The 23,811-nt window shown below is 41.1% G+C and overlaps 1 protein-coding gene across 3 annotated transcripts in view; it reads right to left on the minus strand.

Annotated features, from left to right (window-relative positions):
* USP15 (ubiquitin specific peptidase 15) overlaps positions 1 to 17,372 on the minus strand; it is an 82,956-nt gene extending 65,584 nt beyond the window's left edge. For 2 of the 3 annotated variants that reach the window (XM_089524222.1, XM_089524221.1), the window contains exons 1-3: positions 17,077 to 17,372; positions 4,444 to 4,571; positions 3,020 to 3,150 (exon numbers count right to left, since the gene is read on the minus strand). In XM_089524222.1, the coding sequence (XP_089380348.1) occupies positions 3,020 to 3,150; positions 4,444 to 4,571; positions 17,077 to 17,360 (543 nt within the window). In that variant the 5' untranslated portion in view covers positions 17,361 to 17,372. Of the gene's footprint in view, positions 1 to 3,019; positions 3,151 to 4,443; positions 4,572 to 17,076 lie in introns of those variants that run through there. The other variant, XM_089524223.1, reaches the window with a different exon arrangement.
* Between the last annotated feature and the right edge of the window lie 6,439 nt (positions 17,373 to 23,811).

The following is a 23,811-nucleotide window of genomic DNA, read 5'->3' on the forward strand; positions in this document are numbered from 1 at the left end:
AAAAGCACCACCAAAAATGTGTAAAGTGAAGCCTTCAAATTTCAGTATCCTAAGAATCTTGACTCATTTTCTTTAAAATGTTTTCTTAAGAACTCAATTCCCTTTTTTGTTGATTTATGTTTTTGAATGTATACTCCACCCATCAAGTTTCCAGTTTGCAAGAAATAAATTTAATGAGACAGTGTGGTTGTGAAACTCTGCTTGCAAGTATATGGGCAGTAACAGGTGAAGTCTCAGAAACCAAAGAAGCATATGAAAAAAGGAATGCCAGTTCCAGAGGATTCAGCAGCCTGCAGAGTTGTTTTTACATCAGTTCAAAATGGAGTGGCGTACAATCTATGCATTCTTTTTACCTCCCCCCATGAAGCTAAAGTGTGCAAAAGAGTTAATCCAGTTGATTTCTCTGATGAAGCCATACAAAATTTGAAGAATGAAGCTACATTACAAAATGTAACCACCCGTGTCACAACATGGGTTATATGTGTACAAAATTTGGGTTATTTTTTTTATAAAAAGTGCAAACACACAAAGCCCTGGTCACTGTTACTTAGGCCTGTTAGACTGCCAAAATAAAGCTGCTTCGGGTCTCTTTGGAGATATGCTGTTTAAATGATGCATGCATCCTAAGAATCCGGAAGCTGCACCAAAGCTGCTTAGGAATGGAATGTGGCTTTGGCGTGACCTCCGGACTCTTAGGACCCATGCATAATTTAAATAGCATACCTCCAAAGAGACCCGAAGCAGCTTTATTTTGGCAGTCTGTAACAGGCCATAGCCAGATTATAAAAGTTTGCTGTTGTTGTGTGCCTTCAAGTCGTTTCCAACTTAAGGTGATCCTATCGTGGGTTTCTTTTTTTTGGCATGATTTTTTTAGAGGAGGTTTGCCATTGCCTTCCCCTGATGCTGAGAGTGTGTGTCTTGCCCAAGGTCACCCAGTGAGTTTTATGGCCAAGCTGGTCTCCGGAGTCACAGTCCAGCATTGAAACCACTATACCACACTGGCTCTCACATTTGATTTTAATATTAGCGCTTATAAGCTTAAGTACTAATTATTCTTATCTGCATATACTTAATGACGTAAACAAAGTTCTGTCTTAATGTAGGTTTGTCACAAAAAATCGAGCTTGGCCCAAGAATTCAAATACGTGCATGATCTTCTGAATTTTCTGGCTTTCAACAAGAAGAAATATTCTATCAATCCAGTTAATGTTTTCTAATAAAGAAAACAGAACATTATTCAAAGCACTGAATGTTTTGGAGATAATAATACTAATTTATAACAAGAGGAAATAGAGTTTTTTTCTTATTTATACAGTCAGTCCTTCTTATACACGGATTTTTTTCTACACGGATTCAAGCATCCACAATTTGAAAATGTTTAAAAAAAGTATAAATTTCAAATATCAAACCTTGATTTTCCATTTTTATAAGGGACACCATTTTGCTATGTTATTATATTCAATGGCACTTGAGCATCCATGGATTTTGTTATCCACAGGGGATCCTGGAACCAAACCCCAGCGTATAACAAGGGTCCACTGTACTTTTACATAACTACATGTAGACACTATACTACTAACAATGACAAATGTAGGATTCCCCATACTGTTGTACAATGTGAACTTTGATAGCACTGCCACCTTCTGGATGCAACTTGCCACTCTGATAAAGTCTTACAGAAGATTTTCCATTCTCCTTAAGCATCTGGCCCTTTAAAGATATGTGGCAACAACAGTCTTCTATTCATTTCCTAGTGCAAAAGCTCTGTTTTAAACGTTGGTGTGATCTACCTATTTGCAACAAGGCCCTTCCTTTTCCTTTTTTTTTTTTTTGAAACATAAAGCTATGAATTGTTAATCTGAAAGAAAAAAACATAAAGCCTCCAAACTGTAGTCTTTTATTAGACAAAGTTACACTAAGACTCTGAGTTACCAACTGCAAGAAGGATTATCAAGTACAATCCTAAATTTGGAAAATTCAAACTGAACCAAGATAATCTTGTGTGCATCAGTGAGTCTGCACAAGACAGACTTCTCCTTTCTCCCAATGTACAGCTGCAATATGTGTAGGAAGAAGTCTCTTTAAACTCAGGACTTACTTTTACGTATGGTAGCTATGCATAAATCGGGATGCAAAAACTCATGATACTTTTACACAACTACATATAGACACTATACTTGACCTCCAGAAGTTCTTTTGATATTTTAGTATAATCTTTTCACCCCATAAAAATGGGAGGAGGAGTCAAATGCTGTGGGAATTTGGGAGGGGAGAGCAAAAAAGGGTCAATTTTTCCAGCCCTGATTTACAGACAAGCTTGGTATCAAAACTGGTATTCCATGATGGAGCGAGCTAGCATGTGTTCTCAATATGTCATTTCCAGTAACACAAATTTTCTCTGTGTGCCCAGGTGACTCTAAAAACTGGCAGAGTAATTAGAGAATAGATGTTATTCCAGCCGTTGGGCAAGCCAATTTCTATTATCTGGATCTATCCTTACCCTTTTTCTGCCCTTACATTTTAACATTAGTGGAACACCCACAACCCTTTGTAAGCAGGACCAGAGGTTTGAAAGGGTATAATAATCTTAACTGAAAGATGAAGAATTTCCTAGATCTATCAGCAGTTAGACTTATGAAAAATCTGTGGAGCTGCCTTTGTTCAAATTTGTCATCTCAAGATTTCAGAGACAAAAATATGGACCAGTGTTCCCATTACTATCCCCACTTAGTCAAATGGCCTTGCACTGAATTTGGCCTACAAAGCCTTGCATCATATAGCCAAGTCACTAACATAAATTACATATAGGAAAAAAGTTAAACTACAACATACAAATGCTAAAGTTAGAACAGGAAAGTTAAATTTGGATATTAAAACATTAATCACCAACACAGAAATCAGATAATTGTTCACATAAAGTATTATATAAAGTATTATACAAGATATAATGCTGATTATTACATATTATATAAATATGTTCAAATAGCTTATATATTTCAATCTTTAATATAAGCAGTACCTTGCGTGCAATTGGTTCCTGGCTTTCCAGAAGTGTATACCAGCTAACAAGCTTGTTCCACCCTTCCGTTGGTAAAAGAATGTAGTCCAGCTCATCAATGAGATGCTCTTTAAGAGACTGACAGTCCCCATCTATGAGAAAATATTTCCATATTTAGTCATGAAAATTATTAGATATCTTGGTTTTGATATGATGTAGGTATTGAAAGCACATTCTGATACTTGACAGAGGACAAATCACAAAGTTTGTCACCATTGGAAACCTTTACATACTAAGAGCATATTCACTGATGGAAGTAAATGAAGTTCTGAAGTATCCTCAGAAAGCACAAGAAGATTTCCAGGATATTTACAACTCTTGGTATAAATAACATGTTTTAGCTGTTAAAATCCCAATAATAATTTTAGTTTTAAATGATTTTATAATTTTGTAGGCATTAAATTTATCCTGTTATCTTGCTTCAGAAGGTTTATAATGATGTAAAAAGCAATGCCACAACAAAAACAAAAACCAGGTAGTTCATCTTATCAACATATGATTTTGTTACAAAAAATAATAACCTATCAGAAAGGATTGAAAATCATCAAATATAATTTCAATTAAATATTCTGTTCTCAGATGCTTTTATCTGATGTTTAATTTTTGAGGAATTAGGATAGTTGTTAAATGCCATCAAGTTGACTTAATGTAATGGCAACTCTATGAATGAAAGACCTCCAAATCACACTGTCATCAGCAGCCCTGCTCAGGTCTTGCAAATTCAAAGCTGTAGCTTCCTTGACTGGGTCTATCTATCTGGAACCCAAGTATAAATCCATGTATGTCATCTCCCATAGGAGGGAAAAAGCTCTGCAAAGTCAACTGCAAATTAAACCCTCCTTAAGTTCCCATTAAGATATTTAGGGGTGAAGCAGACCATCCCAAAGGAGTGGCTCTGTGTCGGCCCTTTGAGTGCCGGATTGGGGATGCAGCAACCGCATGCTGCAGCCCCTATCTGGCATTTTTCCAACCCCCAAAGAAGCGACAAAATGCAGGTCCTTTGGGGAGTGGAAAAAGGGCGCCTTTGCCATTGCACTTTTCAGAACTCTTTTTGGCATGCGGTGTGATGGTGGCTTGGGGGTGGAGTTGGGGCATATAGCCAACACGCCCCCACTCCACCTGCTACCAGCTCTTTTGGCCGGTCTGTTTAACCAGTCACATGGGGTAAATCTGTCACATCGTGGTGGCTACTATACTGAATTTGGGGGTCCCCATTCCTACTCAAGCTCAGGAGATGGGGACAGAGCTCATTATATGGACAGTACCAGAACATAAATTCCATAACCTCTGATTGAAAGTGACCAAACTACAACAATAAACAATAGTGCTAAGAAGCATTAAGATCTTGTGTGTTTTTCTTTAAACACTCAGGGGTCATTGATTACCTTTGAGAAGTCCAGAATTGTCAATAGGACCAGGATAAACATTCTGATCTCCCATCTGGTATTTGTCCCAGCTGTCAAAGCCAACATATTTCTTCCACTGTTTGAACCAGCGGCTATCCACCAAATACCTTGAAAAGAAGAAAATACCCAAGTTTCAGAAACTGAGAGACAGGTATACTGACTCAGGACATTATCTGCATGATAGTTTACAATATTAAATTATGTTTCAAACTGTGTCACTCAAGCTGGCAAAATAAGTTTTCAAAACTGAACATCAGTAAAGTTGGAATCCTATACTTGTGGGGGCAAGTCCCACTGAACAGGATATGACTTACTTCTGAGTAGATATGCTTCTCAGTTTGTTAAATATGTCTGAAATACTGTTTATAACAGATGCGTGCACTGGGAAAGAACAAGTTGCTTACCTATAATTGTGATTTGAGTGGTCATATGTGTCATTACGCAAAAGGTTTGTGCCTGCACAGAGCTACCATCAGAATGTTCTAGAGCTGCTTAGCCTTGGTAGGAACCCCATCCAACCCTATCTTCCACACATGTTCAATCTTGCCAGTTCTGTCTTCCCTTCAGTTTCTGTCCATCCACCATGAGAACATCATCAGTTGGAGTGTTCTCCTCTTGTCAGTAAATTGGTACACTACCTTCTTCCTTATCTTCTGACATACATTCTTATTCTTACCTTCTCTTGATTTCTATCTCCTTTTTTTCCAACTCCTTCCAGCTTTTCTTTGTTTGTTTTTTGTTTTGGAAAACACTTTCTTTTCTGTCAGGACTTCACTCTGTTTTCCTAACTGATTGTTGTCCACTATGGCTCTCTTTAAATCCAGTTCTTTTTGTGTAAGGGAACTGTCAAATGGCACTTTTCAGTGTTTATTCTGCTTGGGCACACTGTTCAGCTGTGACCTAATCTGCCACAGTTTCACATCACAGTCTTCAGCATTTCCCAACAAGGTTACTCAGCTCTACCACAACATTCTAATGGTGACTCAGTGCAGATGCAAATCCATTTGTGTGAGACCTTATTTTAGAGCAGATTTAGAGCTGTCTTTTTACAATTTGTCACATGAGATAGCCTACACTCCCTAAGTTTTTGTTTGTTTGTTTGTTTAAGAACACACATATAGAGTTAGGGGTGAAACAGACTGCCCTGAATGGGTGGCTTCAAGCCACCCTGTCAAAGCCAGATTGGGGCCGTGGCAGCTACATGGCACAGCCCCAATCTGATGTGGTGCCAGCCAAAAAAGGAGCGGATTTCAACTGCTCCTTGTTCGGCTGCAGAAAAGCTGCCTTTAGCCACTCCTCTGCAGTCCTGCAGCAGCTTCACAATGTGGCTTGCAGCATGTAACCTCCACACCCCCAAGACACTCAGAAGCTGGCCCATGTGTAGGCAGTGAGAAGCCAGCTTTTGGGCGGCTTCAGAGCATGTGGCGTCAAAACACCACACTCTGAAGCTGCACATATGGTAGCGCAAAGGGGTAGTCTGTTTTGCTCCTTATTTCCATAGTTACATTCCATGCAGAAAATTTTAGTTTGCATTCCAAACTATTCTTGCTATTTAGTTCCCTCCGTAGAGGTTTTCAGTTACAAAAATCAGAGCTTAATATACAATGAAAACAGGTATAAATTGTCAAGCCAAAGATGGTGCACGAAAATAACTGAAGGAAACAATACCACTCAAATATATTGTTGCAGCTTGCTCTGAACAATTCCTCAAAATCATCATAAACTTGGAAGTCAAATTCATAAGTAGTTTGGATAATCACCTGCTAATTTTGCGGAACTAAATGTTTTCATCCTAATCTAGCATCCAACTAAGCGAAGATAGTAGATAATTGTTTTAAAAGAGTGAGACTGTAATTTTGTTACTCTCCAGGTGTTGTAGAACTGCAACACCCAGCATTTGTCACTGTTAGCTATGCTGGCTAGGACTGCTCAAAACGGTAGTCCAACAGCTTGTTTTTTAGGGCTGTCTACACACACAGCATATTTTATGATGCAAAGGGATCTTGTAGCACTTTTAAGACTAAATGAAAGAGAAAAGTTGGTAGCATGAGCTTTCGTAGGCTTGAGTCTTCTTCTTGAAGTGCATGGGGAAGTAGAATCGAGTCTACAAAAGCTCATGCTACCAACTTCTCTCTTTCAGTTAGTCTCAAAGATGCTACAATATCACTTTGCATACTGATTTTCCAGAGTAACACTGCTGTATCTTTGAAACGTATTTTAGAGTATGGCTAATTTGTTTTAACTGAAGCACATTTTTTTAAAAAAAAAAACCAAAACCCACATCATATAAATGCATCTGCTTCACCAGCCAGTTCTGAATTCTAGGATAGGGGAAGGGAAGGCAGTTAGCCCTCACACACAAACATGATGCAATATGTGCATATTACAAAACATGTGCACTTGTACACATATGTAAACGTCCTGGTCCTAGAAATCAAGTTCTATGAGGAATGGTTTAGGGAGCTGAGTATGTTTAGCTTGGAGAAGAGATAACATGACATGACATGGCAACAATCTTTAAATAAGAGATGCCATGCAGAAAAGGAAGCAAGCTTGTCTTCTGTGTTCCAGATATCAGGACACATACCAGTGGATTTAAATTCCAAGAAGAGAAATTCCACTTAAACATTATTAAGAACTTACTGGTAGTAAGAGCTGTTTGACAGTGGAATAGACTGCTTGGAAGTTGTACTCTCCGTTGAAGGTTTTTAAGCAGAGGTTGGAGGGCACCTCTCAGGAGTGCTTTAGCTGTGTATTCCTGAATGACATGGGTTAGAGTAGATGGCCCTTGTGCTCCCTTTCAATTCTATTATCCTAATCTTAAATGCTTTTATGTTTGGGATATCTGAAAGCTGTTTTCTCTGTGCATTTCCCCTTCATTGGTGGGCCAGGTTTCTGCTTCTGTAATGGCATCCTGTTATAGAATTCTATTCCCAGGCAAATTTGTTTATTCATGCTTTCACTACAATACGTTTATTCCTGATGTAATTGCTCTATTGATATTTGTGTGCTGCCACATACAAAATTTTGTATGTGGAAATATGCATTCTAGGATGAATGTATTTTAAGCGAAAGAGGAAAATTCCAAAATACAGATAACACTGTAGTTTTGCAGAGCTGCTTCTACCATGAAAACCAAAGTAGCTTTGAGCAAACCTTTTATTTTATTACTTGAAAACAGGGATGCGAATTGAACAACCCTTCAGATATTGTTGAACTACAATCTCCAACATTTCTCACTGTTGGCCACATTCATTATTTCTGCTGGGAGTTATAATCTAACATCATCTGGGGAGCTGCATCCCATCTCTGCTAAAAAGTATGCACTCAAATTACATTTGCACAAACCCACTATGACCCTTAAGAAAATATTGAATTCTGTTAGTGGTCTGATCAGCTAGATAAAAACAACACAAAACTCCAGACATAACCTAAAACATGCGCTTTCAGTACTGGATTAAATTTTTTTTAAAATAGTTTAAAAAAATACAAGGAATTCTCTCTACAACATATTCATCAATATAGACTGAAGTGCCCAATTTGCACTCATTTTAAAATGATATTTTATTTTATACAAGTCAAGGTTTTTACACCCTGTTATTTTACTCCGTTTTCACACGCATCTCTCAGAGCAACAGAAGCAGACATGCAAGATGTGTTCTTACATTCTCTTCACTTAGGCACTCCCAGCAAACCCAGGACTGAGGGTCATGACTTGTAACATCATCCAGGAAAAGAACAACAGACCAGCAGATTCTAGATGCTAGTAAATTCCTTTGCAAGACAGATCAGTCCTAGTTGCTCACAAGAGGCAATTGGCTTAAGATGGTATGTGAAAAAAAATCACAGAACCCAGAGCACTATTAAAAACTATTGAATAGTCATAAATAGTCTCTTCATGGAAAATACATGAATAGATGGTTGCTGTAGAATCATAGAGAATGATTCTCTGCATCAATTCAAATCAATCTTTAAATCTAACTTTGACACTGAAACTATCATGACCAGTTTCTCCTGAGCAGTTATCCTTATTGATGACATATACTGGGAGAACAACAGGAGGTGTGATAATTAATGTGTGTAAAAGAAGAACTATTGGTGAATAACATATGCAGCAAGAGTTTCAGAGCAAAGAAAACTCTCCACTTGATTGTGCTGTGGGGGTCAGGATCCACAAAAAGAGTCCTTGGACTCCCCCCCCATGTCCCAGGTGAATGTGTATATTTCATGCTAAACTATGATACACTCTTAGATAGACTGTACAATCTGGAAATCAGTGCAAATTGTTTTACAGTGATTCCATTTCCTACCAGGATGCCACACTCCAGAAAGTGTTAATACAGACTACTTGCTTGACACACTGCCACCTGTGTATGGGCTCCCATAAGGAGTCAATATGTCAGACATACTGGTATACAAAATATTACTTTTGCTTGCTCCAATTGCTTGGTACTCATTTCAGCAGTGAATAGAGAGATGTACAGAGCTCAGGCTAATTAGGAATTTTTGTTTCTTCTCTGCCCTTTGATACTATAAGGGAAGTTAAATGGCCAAAGCAATTAAACCTGTGGCCAAATTATGCAAAGGGTCAATGTAAAGTTGCTCTAAATTTATGCTACTCTGAGATAAATAACATATCATCTTTCTTGGTGCAGCAGTGCTTCTCTCAGCATTGGCATGCGCTCTCAACTTAATTGTTTATCCTGCTTCTATAACACAGTACTGTATACCCAACAGGGGGAGGGGGTTTGAGGGTAATTTGCCTAGACCTCAAACCTAAAGCAAACTCAGGCTTTCTCCAAGGAGGCTCACCTGGTGCCTACTCTATTCCCAGGTTAGTGCTAGATAAAGATCTTTCAATTCCACCACTCCTCTTTCCTCTTTTTAAAGCCAAACATTCTACTTTGGAATTTTGGCCTGACTTTTCTTCTGCTAATTTTGTATTTTACTATATTCTTTTAATCTGGATTTTAAAAAGTCACCTTGATACTTTTTTTAGTGTAAGATACAAATTCACAACTGTTTTGGGGCCTGTGTATGTTGTTGTTGTTGATGACAGGCACACTATTTTCAAAAAGAAAAAAAACACGAATGTGTATTAGGATACAGGAAAGGACAGTACAGTGGTACCCCGGGATACGAATTCACCGCGTTACGAAATTTCCGGGGTACGAAAAAGTTAGATTTAAAAAAACTGTTCCGGGTTACGAATGATTTTTCGGGTTACGAAAATCTTTTCGGCGCGTTTCGGCGCGAAATTCAAACCGCGGCTAGCGGCTAGCGGCTTTCCAGCGGCTTTTTCGGGTTGCAAAATGTATCGGGTTACGAACGGCGCCGCGGAACGAATTAAATTCGTAACCCGAGGTAGCACTGTACTACATGAAGGATACTATAGGTATAGAAACTAGAGAGACGACAACTTTGCGTGTCACAGCCACAGCAGAAAAGTAGTACAATGTGCATTACAAAATCCATGCTTTTTGTTTGTTTGTTTGTTTGTTTTGTTCATGGAAAACATGAATCTGCATGTCAAAACAATCTTAAGACTACTGCCCGACACTGGCCTTTGTCTGGGCCATAACAAGGCATAGGACATGACTGACCATATAAATACTTCCACTAAATGTTTACCATGGTTCCTCTGTTGAAGATGTTCAAAATTTAAATGAAAATTTGAACACAGAGAAACTTCAATAATATAGTAGGTTAGGCTCCAGACCACTGCTGTAAAGGCAATATTGCCTTGCAGCGAATCACAGCCCTTTTTTCACTTGCCAGTGCATATAAAAGCCTAAAAACATCACACTATTTTTTTAGTATGCAATATCACTAGGCCTAAAAAAGATGCAATAGTAAAAATAATAAAATTTAAAAGTGCCCAAAATATGACACTAAGATGTGAAGTGTACAAATGCTATAAACAGACTGAGAATGAGTAACAACATGGTACTGTACTGTACCATTGAAAAGTGGTGCTATTGGCTAAAGCAAAGCACCTTAAATTGAGGTACACCTATAAGTGCTTGGCTGTGTATGCTTGCAACCTCCCACAACTGAAAGCTGTGATAGCGCAGCCAAGGTATGAGGATACATGGAAGTGTGGCTTGCATGTTCACTTATGTTCTATCCCCACTTTAACTATATTCATGGTGCACTGAAACATCTGCACAGCACCATGAATTCTATAAAAGTTACAACTTCATGAAGAGCGATGGGATAAAAACCTAAAATTACTAGTATGATACCAGTGTCCTCTGACTTTATTATTCCATCATCTCTGATGGTAAATCTAAACACTGCCACACAAGTGCTAATTTCTGCACAAAACAGAAACCCACAGAAAAGATAAATTACTTTTAGGAACTTTGCATCAGACAGACACATACGCTTGCAGATAAAAGGAATCCCACCATCCCTTCTTCAAGATTCAGTTTCAGCTTGACGGATGGGGGTCCACACAATAAAGCAAAACCTATTGTGTCAATTTTTACTTGGTTAGAAAAGGCCAAAAGAGGCCAGAAATCTAACTCTTGATTAATACTTGAGTTTTGATTACTACTAAGTCATTATTTTATAAGAACAAAGGTCTTTCACAGCTCTGTTCATGAGCATAATTAAATTCACATCAGCAAATGCTATCGAAATTTATTACAGATAAATTCTAGGCTGACTTCAAAAATAATTTCTTTCCAAATTAAAAGGAGTAAAATATTTTTTCCAATAAACAAGAAAAGACAATTCCCTACTTTCCTCTTTTGTTTTTTAAAGATGTAGCAGGTTAACTGTTACTGCAAAGGTGTTAAACAAAAGCATCATTAGCAAGGTTGTTCTAAATACCTATCAGCAAGCACACATCAATGGCAGTGAAGACACTTCAGTATTCTTATACTAATGGGTATGTGTATGTAGTCCCCCGTCTTACTTGTTATTGTTGTGTGCCTTTAAGTCATTTCCAACTCATGGTGACCCTAAGGAGAACCTATCATGGGGTTTTCTTGGCAAGATTGTTCATAGGTTTGCCACTGCCTTCCCCTGACCAATGCCAGTACAGTAGTAGTTTTAAATGTAGTTCATGAGCGCCCACCACTGACAATCATCTGACTAACCACTCCGTAGAGTACAACAGAAGAGCTGCACAATCAAAGACCTGCCCTGCTACAAGTTTGCTAAGAATATACTCTCAGTGAAGAAAGCACTTTAGATCAGTACACCTTTAGCTATCTGATGTGGTGGACCAGCAATCCTGTCCCTCCCATGTGCCAGAGACTGGTACCATAATTGTGTCATATTATTGTTGTATCTGCACAGTTCCTGCAAACTCTCCATAGAATGACAGCCAATGGCTCACAGACCGGCATAGGAACACAGATCACTGCTGTAAATCAGAGGTACTCAAAGTGGTGGTCATAGACTGATGATGGTCCCTGAGCCACTGGGCGCTTTTCTGTGGCAAGGAAAAGAGATTCCACCTCAACATTAGGAGGAACTTCCTGACAGTAAGGGCTGTTCGACAGTGGAACAAACTCCTCAGGAGTGTAGTGGAGTCTCCTTCCTTAGAGGTCTTTAAACAGACGCTGGATGGACATCTGTCGGGGATACTTTGATTTAGATTTCATGCATGGCAGGGGGTTGGACTGGATGGTCCTTGTGGTCTCTTCCAGCTCTATGATTCTAAGTTTTCCAGGAAAAAAACCAAACAGTTGAAGCCAGTGGACAGAAATATAGTGACAGGCCCTAGCATATTGGAGGAAAAACCCTGCCACTTCACCTCATCAGATAACTTAAAAAAACTTAGGATTAGAAGCTTGCTCTGCCATTTGTATGTGCTGGAAGGAGGAACATGCATTGGGAATGTCTACAACAGTTCACATTTTACTAACAGCGACTGTAATTCAGATGTCACATTCCCTATCTTCCAAACCACATTCTGAAGACTTGACATGATCCCCAGCTATAATCCGTAACACTAACAGTGGAATGCACTGCAGAGTTTTCAGAAGCTAGACTGTCTCAAGTACAGCCTCTACCCTGCAATATGGAAAGAGAAGACTATTCTGGCATGGCAATTTTACATAAACTTTAACATTTTGAAGAACATTGAAGAAGGCAGTCAGAGGGTTAGGGCAGGTGGAGAGGGAGAACTGGTCTGTTCAAGCCTCTAATAAAATTTAACAAGTATGCTAAAGGTAAACATTATTATTTGGGAGAATGTTAAAGCTTGTTGCCTGCATAATACAAGGTAGTTTCAGTAAAGAAAGGGGAAAGGACATACAGTGGAACCTTGTTATCCGCTGGCATTGGGTTCCAGCATCCCCCATGAATAACAAAATCTTGGTTGCTCAAGTCCCATTAAATATAATGACAGAGGAAAATGATATCCCTTATATAAAATGGAAAATCAAGATTTGCTATTTTGGATTTATACTTTTTTTTAGTATTTTCAAGCTGTGGATGCTTGAATCCATGGACAAAAAAATCCGTGGATAAGGAGAGTCGACTGTATTTTTCCCCCGTCTCCAGTAACCTTCCACTGCAATATATGATAATACATTCCTCAGCTTTGCAGTTCGCAGTCAAAGGATCAGTGAATAAAGACTTCTGAAGAGTGGGAAAGAAAATGATGTTTCTTGAATTCTCCTGACATTTCCTGCAAGGTCCAAAATGGTTACAATGCTACTATAGTGCACCCTCCCCTTATGCGGGCATTGGAAGTAATGGAGCTCGCGCCCGTGGTGTGTGGCAGTGAGGCAGCACACGCATGGCACGGGCACGCACCCCATTTGTTCTTCCGGCACAGCTTTTAGCCTATCCTGAAAGCCGTGTATGGCGCGCCCACATAAAATACCGGTGTGCTGTATTTCATGATATGTGGATCCTAAACCATTTCGTATAAGCACTGCAAGATTTTCTTGCAGGTCACTACTGGTTTTAATATGAATTTACAGTTCAACATTATACCACTAGAAAAAACATGTCAGTCAATTATGACCAATATGATTTCCTGATCTAAATAAATTTTACATTGTTGAACTGAGAAGCCATTAACCCCCCCCACACACACACACACACTCGTTAAGTTGTTAACATACCTAGAAAACTATTGCCAGGAGTTTAGAGACTCACATACATATTCTGTCACAATATGTTATAGAAATGCTAAAATAAGGCTTCAGATTTGTGAACTGTCTAACACGCCAGAAACAACTCTTGGATAGACTTGGGTGGTTCAAATGATTGATAGCCCCAAAATGAACATCTATGAGCTTGCTCACCACTGGGTTTCCACAATGGTGCGAAACATGTGCTATCATGATCTGTGTGATCACACCATTTATCAAAATTTTACATAGCTCAACCCCAAGCCTTCTGTAAGCTCTGAATACTTGAGATGAAGGCGCGTTCCAGACGCGCCAATAATACGTGCTCGGCACGTACTAGGGTTACGAAAGGGCGTCCTTTCCAGACGCCCTAACCCTAGTACGTACCTAGTACGTACAAAATGGTGGCGCCCTATACACATGGGCACTGCTATTTTGATGTGCCGGACGCTTAGCGTCCACATGTCTCCCTGCGCTTGCGACGTCACGAGTGTGCCATTTGCGCACTCGTGCATTGCAACCATGACACAAAAAGAAGCCGCTTTTTGCGGCTTCTTTTTCCGCCACCGGGAACCCTCCCCGTTTGGAGGCTGAGGAGGAAACAGAGGCGGCGGCAGACCGCCCTTTTTGGGCAGTCTGTAAACCACCAATGATTCTGCAGCAGCTTGCAGTTGCTTTAATCTCCAGTAACTATGGCCCGATACAGACGGGCCAAAATAAAGCTGCTTCAGGTCACTTTGGAGGTATGCTGTTTAAATAATACATGCATCCCAAGAGTCCAGTCCTTAGGACTGGATCGTTGCTTTGGTGCAGCTTCCGGAGTCTTAGAACGCATGCAACATTTAAACAGCATACCTCCAAAGTGACCCAAAGCAGCTTTATTTTGGCCTGTCTGTATGGGGCCTATATTTTCTCACATGTATCAGAAACAAGTTTTTTTTTAATGGTCTCTATTAAAATACATCTAACTTAAACATTTTTTTAACTTAACTTTTTAAATGATCTCCCGTTCAAGATTTAACGCAGAGATACAAGATTTCAAGTTTTAATTTCCATGTATTTAACAATATAAAAAGCGCCCAGGTGGATCATAGCAAAGACCTATGGAATCCAACATTCTGTCTCTCAGTGTGGGAAATTCACAAGCAGGCCATGAATATAACAGCCTCTTTTCACTAATGCGTCCTACCAATGACTGTCCAGAGGCATTCTGTTTCTGATTCCTGAAGGCAGTTTATAGCTATAAAAACTAGCAACCACTCTTCATAAATGTTATCTAATCTGTTTTTACAGCTACCCAGATTAGTGGCCATCAGTACATCTTGTGGTAAGGAACTTCTGAGTTCAGCTAACTCCTGTGTGTACAAATATTTCCTTTCTTCCACTTTCTTTGATTCTTCTCTCCATGACTCTATAACAGCATGTGCACTTCTTGCTAGGTCTTTTACCCATAACACACTTGTGGATTCACAAACACCTATCCTAATAATTTGCTCTTTTCCTCAATTACGGCAAATGCTTCATCAACAACTAAATCAAATCAGCCATGAACTGAAATCCCAGAAAAAGAGAAACAAGTATTGGGGGAAGAAATCAACTGATGGTGCATCTACAGTGGAGAAATGACGGAGTTTGACACATCTTTAAGTGCTGTAACTCCATCGTATGGAGGTTTGCTTGTCTGGTAGGTTTGCTTATTATTATTTTCTTGGCAGGACTTCTATCTTGAGCAGATGAAGCCTCTATGTCTCTAGAATATCTCCAGTGTGGGAAGGCTTCATTGGACTTTCTGCAATGCTCATGATGATTAAAGCAAGGATGGAGAGCTCTACTGATCCATGGCCAATTTGCTGCCCTGGGATCAAAATCAAAAAGTCTGAAGCCAAGTTATGATCAAAAAAACAAAACAGCCCAATATGTTTATGTTAAACAGTGCAGAGATGGACCTGCAACCTCTTTAAAAATTAATTGCTTCCTGGGAATTCAAAGGCACTGCCCTGTTAAGTCTGGAAAATCGGCATGCAAAGGGATCTGTAGCCTCCAAGGTGCTAGATTCCTTTGCATACTGGGATGTACAGTTTTGCAAGTTCTTCAGCCTTCTCTGCCCAGGCATGCAAAACTCCAAACCCCAGGATTCTGGAGCCATGGTGTTTAAAGTGGTATCAAACAGCATTATCTCTACAGTGTAAACACACCCTGAAATCTCTCCATCCACCCCCTAATCCTTTCCAGTTACACAGGCCTTGACATGGGAGAGGCTGAACTGTGGCTGAGCCACTTTGCCCAGATCCACACACTGCTGCCCACAGTCCGTTTCCCATATCACCCTGGGTTTTTTTTTTGGGGGGGGGGGCATTTGAAACAACAGGAGAAAACACCTGGGGGCCATAGCGCCACAAAAAGTTGGCTTGGCCAGCCTCACAGGGGTGTGTGTGTGAGAGAGAGAGAGAGAAAGTGCGGGGAGGAGGCGAGATAGAAAAATAGTGTTAGTGTGAGTGTGTGTGTGTGAGAGAGAAAATGAGAGTGTGTGGGGGGTGAGAGAGAGAAACATTGTGTGTGTGTGTGAGAGAGAGAAATAGTGTGAGTGTGTGTTTGAGAGAGTGGGAGAGAAAATGAGAGTGTGTGGGGGGTGAGAGAGAGAAACATTGTGTGTGTGAGAGAGAGAGAGACAGTGGGGAGAGAGTGGGAGAGAAGAGAGAGAGAGAGCATGTGGGGGTGAGAGAGAAATGATGTGTGTGTGTGTGTGAGAGAGAGAAACAGAATGTGTGAGAGACTTTGAGGGGTAGAAAAATAGAGTGTATGAGGGTATGTGTGTGAGTGAGAAACAGTGAGTGTGTGTATGAGTGTACATGTGAGACTGAATGTGTGTGTGAGAAAGAGTGTGTGAGTGTGTGTGAGAGAGAAAGAGTGTGTGATAGAGACTGAATATGTGATCAAGAGTGAGTGTGGGAGGGAGAGAAAGAGAAATAGTGTGTGTGTGTGTGTGTGAGGGAAAGATAGATAGTTTATGTGTGGGAGAGAAAATGAGAAAGTGTGTGTATAGGAGAGAGAGAAGTGTGTGTGAGAGAGAGAGAGTGGGGGAGAAAGAGAAATAGTGTGTGTGTGAGAGAGTGTGGGGGGGAGAGAAAAGGAGAGAAAGTGTGTGTGTGAGAGAGAGAGAGAGAGAGAGAGACTGAATGTGAGAGAGAGAGAGTGGAGGGGAGAGAGAAAGGGAAACAGTGTGTGTCTGTGGGAAATGGCAAAGGCTGGCAGGCCTGGCTGCGGTGGCGGCTGAGAGAGAGGGAAGCCCAGCCCCACCCAGCCCCCACCTGCGCGGCAAGGTAAGCCCCTTCCCCGGCGAAGGAGGCCAGGCAGGAAGGGAAGAAGGCGCCTTTGGAGGGGCGGTGAGGCGCCGGTCCTCTTCCCGCAGAGCCAAGGCAAAGGGAAGGCAGGCAGGCAGTCAGCGAGTGGGGATCCGCCCGCACCTGTCACTCAGAGGGCCCTCCACCCGGCTCCCTTCCTTCCCCGCCCTCACCAGGTGTCGCCCTTGCGGAGAGCCGTCTTCAGCAGCGCCGCGATGTCCGAGCGCTGGGTCTCCAGGTCCGCCGCGCCTCCCTCCGCCATCTCTGCCAACCCCCCGGAGGAAGAGGAGGAGGAGGACGCGGGAGAGGAGAAGGCGGCGCTGGCGCTGAGAGAGGCTGAGGCGGCGGCGGTGACAGGCGCGGCGGCAGGAGCGGGCCCCGCTGCATGCTGGGAGTGACGCCGCGCGGCGACCGGGGAAACGCCCTCCGCGACCCCCTCCCACTTCGGCAACCCCATCGATGGGAGCGGGCAAGGAGGAAGCACGGGGCGGAAGCAGCCCAGGCGCAGCCACACAGACCTCCGGGGCCACAGCGACCCCAGGCGGACGGAGGACCACATCGCTCCGGGGACGAGGGGCGCATGCGCGGTTGGTCCTCCTACTCCTCCTACCGCCAGGTTTAGGAGGAGCGAGGGAGGGGGAAAGAAAATGGCCGCCCTCCTCCTCCTCCTCCTCGGTGAGGAGCTGCAGGGGTTCCACCTCATTTGATAGCTTCAGGATGGAGCCACACTGGAGGAATAACCCGGCTTGGCACCGCTTTAAATGTGTCTTGGCTCAAGGCTATGGAATTCTGGGAGTTGGAGTTTGTTGTGGGCCCCACAACAAACTCCAACTCCCAGAATTCCATAGCCTTGAGCCAGACCAAGAGTTAAAGCGGGGCCAAACTGGGTTATTCCTCCAGTGTGGATCCAGCCTGAAGCCTGGTTTTTAGTGTGGAGTGGGTTTTTTTTCTTACTGTGTGAAAAACTGTTCCTTGTACTCCCAGTTCTTCCTCTGTGTGTGTGTGTGTGTGTGTGTACACACATATACATACACATGTATATACATATATATCTGTGTGTATACATGTAAATATAGACAGAAACATACACCCATAAATATATATATACAATAACTATTACGCCGCAAGATCTCGTAGCAGCTTTGAGACTGAAAGAAAGAAATTGGCAGCATGAGCTTTCGTAGACTTCAGTCTACTTCCCCAGATGCTTTTGGTCCAAATGCATCTGAGGAAATAGACTGAAGTCTACGAAAGCCCATGCCACCAGTTTCTTTCTTTCAGTCTCAAAGGTGCTACAAGATCTTTCTATGTACTGATTCTACAGACTAACTGCCATATAATAACCCTTGGAGCCAAAATCTATTTAGGGGAAGTTTTACTTAGCTCAAATTGAGCGAGGGTCAACTACAAGGACCCTATGAAACCATCTCCCACCTGCATACTGAGGGATGATGCATCCAAGAAATGATGCAGAGGCAGAAGTCTCCAATTAAAGTATTATTTTTATTTAAAGGTGAATGTCACACAGCAATTCACTATCACACATTCGTTCATTCAAGGCTCAGGAAATCAGGGGTTAGCTTGGAATAGATTTTGAGGCAGAACTACGGGTGATTCTTATTATAGATGGGGCTTGCTTCTGGAGTCCAATGAAGTGAAGTAGAGTGGGGCACAGCCGTTCCGAGAGCGTTGGTTGAACAGAAGTGCCGGAGCTAGACTAGAGATAACAGTGATGTAGTGTTCCCACAAACTCCAAACTAGCACACTGAGGGGAGATTTCCAGGGGTATTTAAGGGCTAAAACTAGCCACAAGGTAAAGAGATTGTATGGGGTGAGGTAATCTGGTCTGGCAATATTCAAGGGAAATGGGAAGGTGAGACATCTAGGCATTCATTGCCTATTCTTCTGATTATGGCGGTGATGATGATCCCATTCACAACTCCCAAACTACTTGGTGAGCCAGTCCTAGGGGTATTGTTTCCCCAAAGGTCCTATTAGGCTGACCTTGCCTGAGTGTAGTGTGTACATGTTCCTCCGCTCTGGGGATTATGGTGGACTGCATGGCAGTCTATCTGGGGTCATGTGGAATACACACACACCAAAATTCAAACAAATGCACTTTGGCTAACACCATGACATTTTAGATGAATTCGCTCTTTTCCTTGCAATGTTTAACCTAGCAATGTTTAACCCACTGCTGCCCATACTGCAGAATTAATGCCGTTTGAGACCACATTAGTTATCATTTGGCTCCATCCTATGGAATACTGGGATTTGCAGTTTGTTTTGGCACCAGAAGTCCCGGACTGAAGGCTAAATAATAAAACTACTTAGCCCAGCATTCCATCGAACTATGGCAGTGTCAAACTGCATTAATTCTGTAGTGTAGATGTAGCTTTTAATGAAATGGCTCTTACTTTGGAATAAGCATGGATAGGCTTATTCCAGTTTGGTCTAGCGGTGTGAGTGCTGGACTGTGATTGTGGAAATCAGTGTTCGAATCCTGGTTCGGCCACGAAGCCCGCAGGGTGACCTTGTTTAGCCTGGAGAAAAGAACAACAGTATAACAGCTAATCAGAAGGAAGCCTCATTGAGTAGAATGGGACTTACATCCTTGTTTGGGCAGAAATCAAGCAGATGTTGGATTGTAAGTTTAGCAATGCAGCAGCCCTAACTAATATAACCAGTGGTAAGGAATATTGGAAATTATATCCCATCAACATCTGGAGGGCTGTACCATTTCCATCCCTATCCTAATAAGCATGCTTTAGGAGGATTCCACACTGAGATGTGATGTCTTCAAATATTTGAAGAGCCATGATGTGGAAGACAGAGGCAGCCTAGAGAATAGGGGACAAACAAATAGATTCAAATTATAAGAAAATATTTAGGCTAAAGATGGATGACATTTCCAGTGATAAGAGCTGTTCAGCAGTACAACAGACTATATCTTACTAGATGATGGTCTCTTTTGTTTTAATTTTTTAAATATGTTGAATAGGGATCTGGTGGGGTTACTTTCCTGTATGTGCATGGATTGAATGAGATGGCCTTTGGTGTTAATTTTAACTCCATAGTTCTATTATTTTAAATTAAATAACATACTTACACAGAAACACTGGGAAGCATATAGGACCCATGGGTCTAGGTGTGTGTGTGTGTGTGTGTGTTCCTGCCTACCTGCAAGTCATTTCTGGCTTAAGGCAACCCAGTCATGGGGGTGTTTAGCAAGAGGAGGGTTGTCATTGCCTTTCTTTGAGGCTGAGAAAATGTGACTTGCCGAAGATCACCCAGTGGGTTTCTATGACCATGCAAGGATTTGAACTCACATCTCCTAGAGTCCTAGTACATCACTTTAACCAATACATTGCTGGCTAGGAATTGCCAAGCAATATCCAAAATCATCTGTACATAAATGTAATATATAACATTTGAATGGTATTAATTTTAGAGGGCCAAATTAATTGTTTAGAAACTACCTGTTTTACACTTATAACCTGATGCTGTCAGTGAAAGCACCCTGCTTTTTTGTAGGGAGAAATATCATCAGCTTCCCACCATTCACCCACAGAACAAGGCAGCTCCTTTTACCTACCTGAGCACAGGTCTGCCATGGAGGTGCTCTTGTTTCCGTTCTATGAGTAATTCATAAAGTGGAGACATGGGACAGGATTTTTTCTGCTCTGGTGCTCTGGTTGTCAAATTCTCTCTCCTTGTGGATTTTTCGGGATATGTGGCCATGTTCTAGAATAATTTATTCCTGATGTTTTGCCTGCATCTGTGGCTGGCATCTTCAGAGAATGTTGGCATGGAAGAGAGTTGGGTATACACACACACACACACACACACACACACACACACACACACACTGTGTGACCCTGGGCAGGGAAGAGTGATTTCCATGTTAATCTGTGTATTGTTCTATAGTGGATGGCAAGGCCATCCACAACAGAACAATATTGAAACTGATCACAATAGGATCAGAACTGGTTTCAAATGGGAACAATGGTCATATAACCCAATCAGCAATTTGCTTAAAATCATAGTGGGAACTATGCCTCTTTTTTCTCCCTGTGGCTGTTCAGAGAAAGATAATGGCATGCTGATCTCAGAGAAGTTTTATTCCCAACTTTTGTCCAATTTCCTTCCTTGTTCCATTTATTTTTATTTATTAAGCTGTTTCTATTCCAGCCTATATCAAAAGATCTCGGGCTGGCTAGGCTTGCCATATCCCGCCTGGGGCGGGACTTTCCCGGTTTGGAGCAGGTCATCACGGTCCTGCCCCTGGGATTCCCGCCCCAGCGAGGCCCTGGAAGCCACTCCGCGATCGCGGAGTCCTCCAAGGCCTCGCCGGGGCTTGGGAGACGCTCTCTCCCAGGCCCCAGTGAGGCCTTGGAAGTGGCTCCGCGATCGTGGAGTCCTCCAAGGCCTCACCGGGGCTTGGGAGACGCTCTCTCCCAGGCCCCAGCGAGGCCTTGGACAAGGTTTTAAAATGTAGGACTTTTTTTTTTAATTTCCTGGCCAGGAAATTTAAAAAATCCTACATTTTAAAACCTTGTCCTACATTTTCCCCGGTTTGGAGGTCCTCAGGGATGGCAACCCTAGGGCTGGCATACTAGGAGAATCATTACAGACAATTAAAACAAAAATAACAAATAGGTTAAAACATAAAATAAGATTTAACAATTTAAAACAGGTTTGCATTTTTTAAAAAAATCCATCATGCTCTGAGGTTTATCGAAATCTTTAGGTGAGGAAACTAGGGAAACTGTAAGCCAGTATGGCTAGCTAAGTTTTGTATTTGAATGTAATTGTAGACAAATATTGATTTGTGTCTTCCAGTGTCATTTTCCTGTTTACCAGTTAGTGTGAAATAGCTATGCCTTGTCTAGAACAACCTAGAAGCATCTTTTAAACTGGAAAGTGTAAAGTATAATGATTATACTTTATAAAGTATAATGATTATATTTTATAAGTATAATGATCAGGAGCCATTGCAAACAAAACCTCAATTTTGTATCCTTTCCCCCGGTAGGCATTCTCTGAGCTGTGATGGGCTGGCTGATATTAGACTTGCCTAGCTTCTCTCTTCACAATAATGAAGTCTTTGTGTTTGGGCTTTAAATATAGTATATTTCTACTGAACAGTATCAAAATGAAAGTGGCTGAAAAGTTTGACATGTAAGTGGGGCAGGGGGAGTACTCAGACAATACTGAACCAAATAAATTAACGGAATTTATGGGTAAGTCCAGGTTCTGCAAGTAGTGAAATGATTTTATGGTGTACTGAGTAACTTTATACTGAAGGATAGTTATTGACATAAAACAAACATTAGAATGAAAAATTATCTGGATAGAATTATTATGGTATGCATGCATCTGGCTGTATTACTGAACCATGAAATATATTAGTCTTTGAAAGAAGACTCAGAACAGCCAATAATGCAATAACTAAATGTTTTGACTGTGTGTTCTTGATAGGTATGCTAATTATCATTATTATTTTCTTGGCAGGACTTCTGTCCTGAGCTTTGAAGGCTCTATGTCTCTAGAATATCTCTAGTGTAGGAATGTATCTTCTGACCATAATGATTAAACCAAGGATGGACAGCTTCACTGATCCATGACCATGGCCAATTTGCTGCCCTGTGCCCAAAGGAAAAAGTAGTCTGAAGTCAAGTTATGGTTTTAAAAATATATTATGTTAATGAAGTCAAAGGCTTTCATGGCTGGCATCCATAGTTTTCTGTGGTCTACGTGGCCATGTTTTAAAAGAGTTTATTCCTGAGGTTTCGCCAGCATTTGTGGCTGGCATCTTCAGAGAATGCATTGATTTGAAGCATTCCTAAACATTTTTTGACAACTTATTTGGAGCTAGATACCATTAGTATTTTCTTTTAAAGTACTTCACAAGGTAAATTTTAATTACTGCACATTTCTTCCCTATATCAATTTGATCACTATGCTGCAAACTGGTGCCTACCTTATCATATAATATTGCATAGGTTCATCTTTCATCTCTAATTTAAATAGGTGTTTATACACTTTTTAAACTACATGATAATAATACAATTTTAAATAAAACCCACATGGGTTTGGTATCCATGACTTAATCTCTCTTATCCTGATTATCTCTCTCCTTAAGTTGCATGTAAGCAAACCAATTAAGATCTTTGCCTTCCTTAAGAAGGATCTCTCTTAACTTGAGCTTCTGTCTGTCTTGTTTCAGATACAGAATATCATCATAAAATAAATTGCCCCTCCATATTCATGTATTCCACCATCCATGGCATGAAAATATTCCTCCCAAATCCTAAAAAGTAAACTTCAATTTTGCCTTTTTACACAAGGGACACCATTTTACTATGAAATTGTATGTGATGGGACTTGAGCATCCATGGATTTTGGTATCCATGGAGGGTTCTGAAATCAAACCCCAGCAGATGCCAAGGGGTCACAATAGCCACCTCCAATTTTTAACCCATTCTGGGTTAACCTGCAAAAAAAATCCCGGTGGTGAGGTGGCTAATATTATCTTAACTATATTATCCAAATATAGTTGTAATAGTCTGGATCTTTAGCTGCATCTGATGAAGTAGGATCAAGTCTACCAAAGCTCATGCTAACATCTTCTTTCAGTTAGTCTCAAAGATACTACAAGATCCCTTTCCCCTTTGGGGGAAAAGTCTTTTCTTGTCTTTGTGTCAAACTCACATAAGAGCCTTTCTAATACAGTCAGCCCTTCTTGTACACAGATTTTTTTATACATGGATTCAACTATCAAACCTTGATTTTCCATTTTTATAAGGGACACCATTTTGCTATGTCATTATATTTAATGGGACTTGAGCATCCATGGATATTGTTATCCACGGGGGATCTTGGAACCAAACCCCAGTCTATAACAA

This window comes from Sceloporus occidentalis, unplaced genomic scaffold (assembly GCF_023333645.1).
Source record: "Sceloporus occidentalis isolate IW3139 unplaced genomic scaffold, rSceOcc1.0.p SCAF_5, whole genome shotgun sequence".
In the NCBI taxonomy this organism is placed as follows: domain Eukaryota; kingdom Metazoa; phylum Chordata; class Lepidosauria; order Squamata; family Phrynosomatidae; genus Sceloporus; species Sceloporus occidentalis.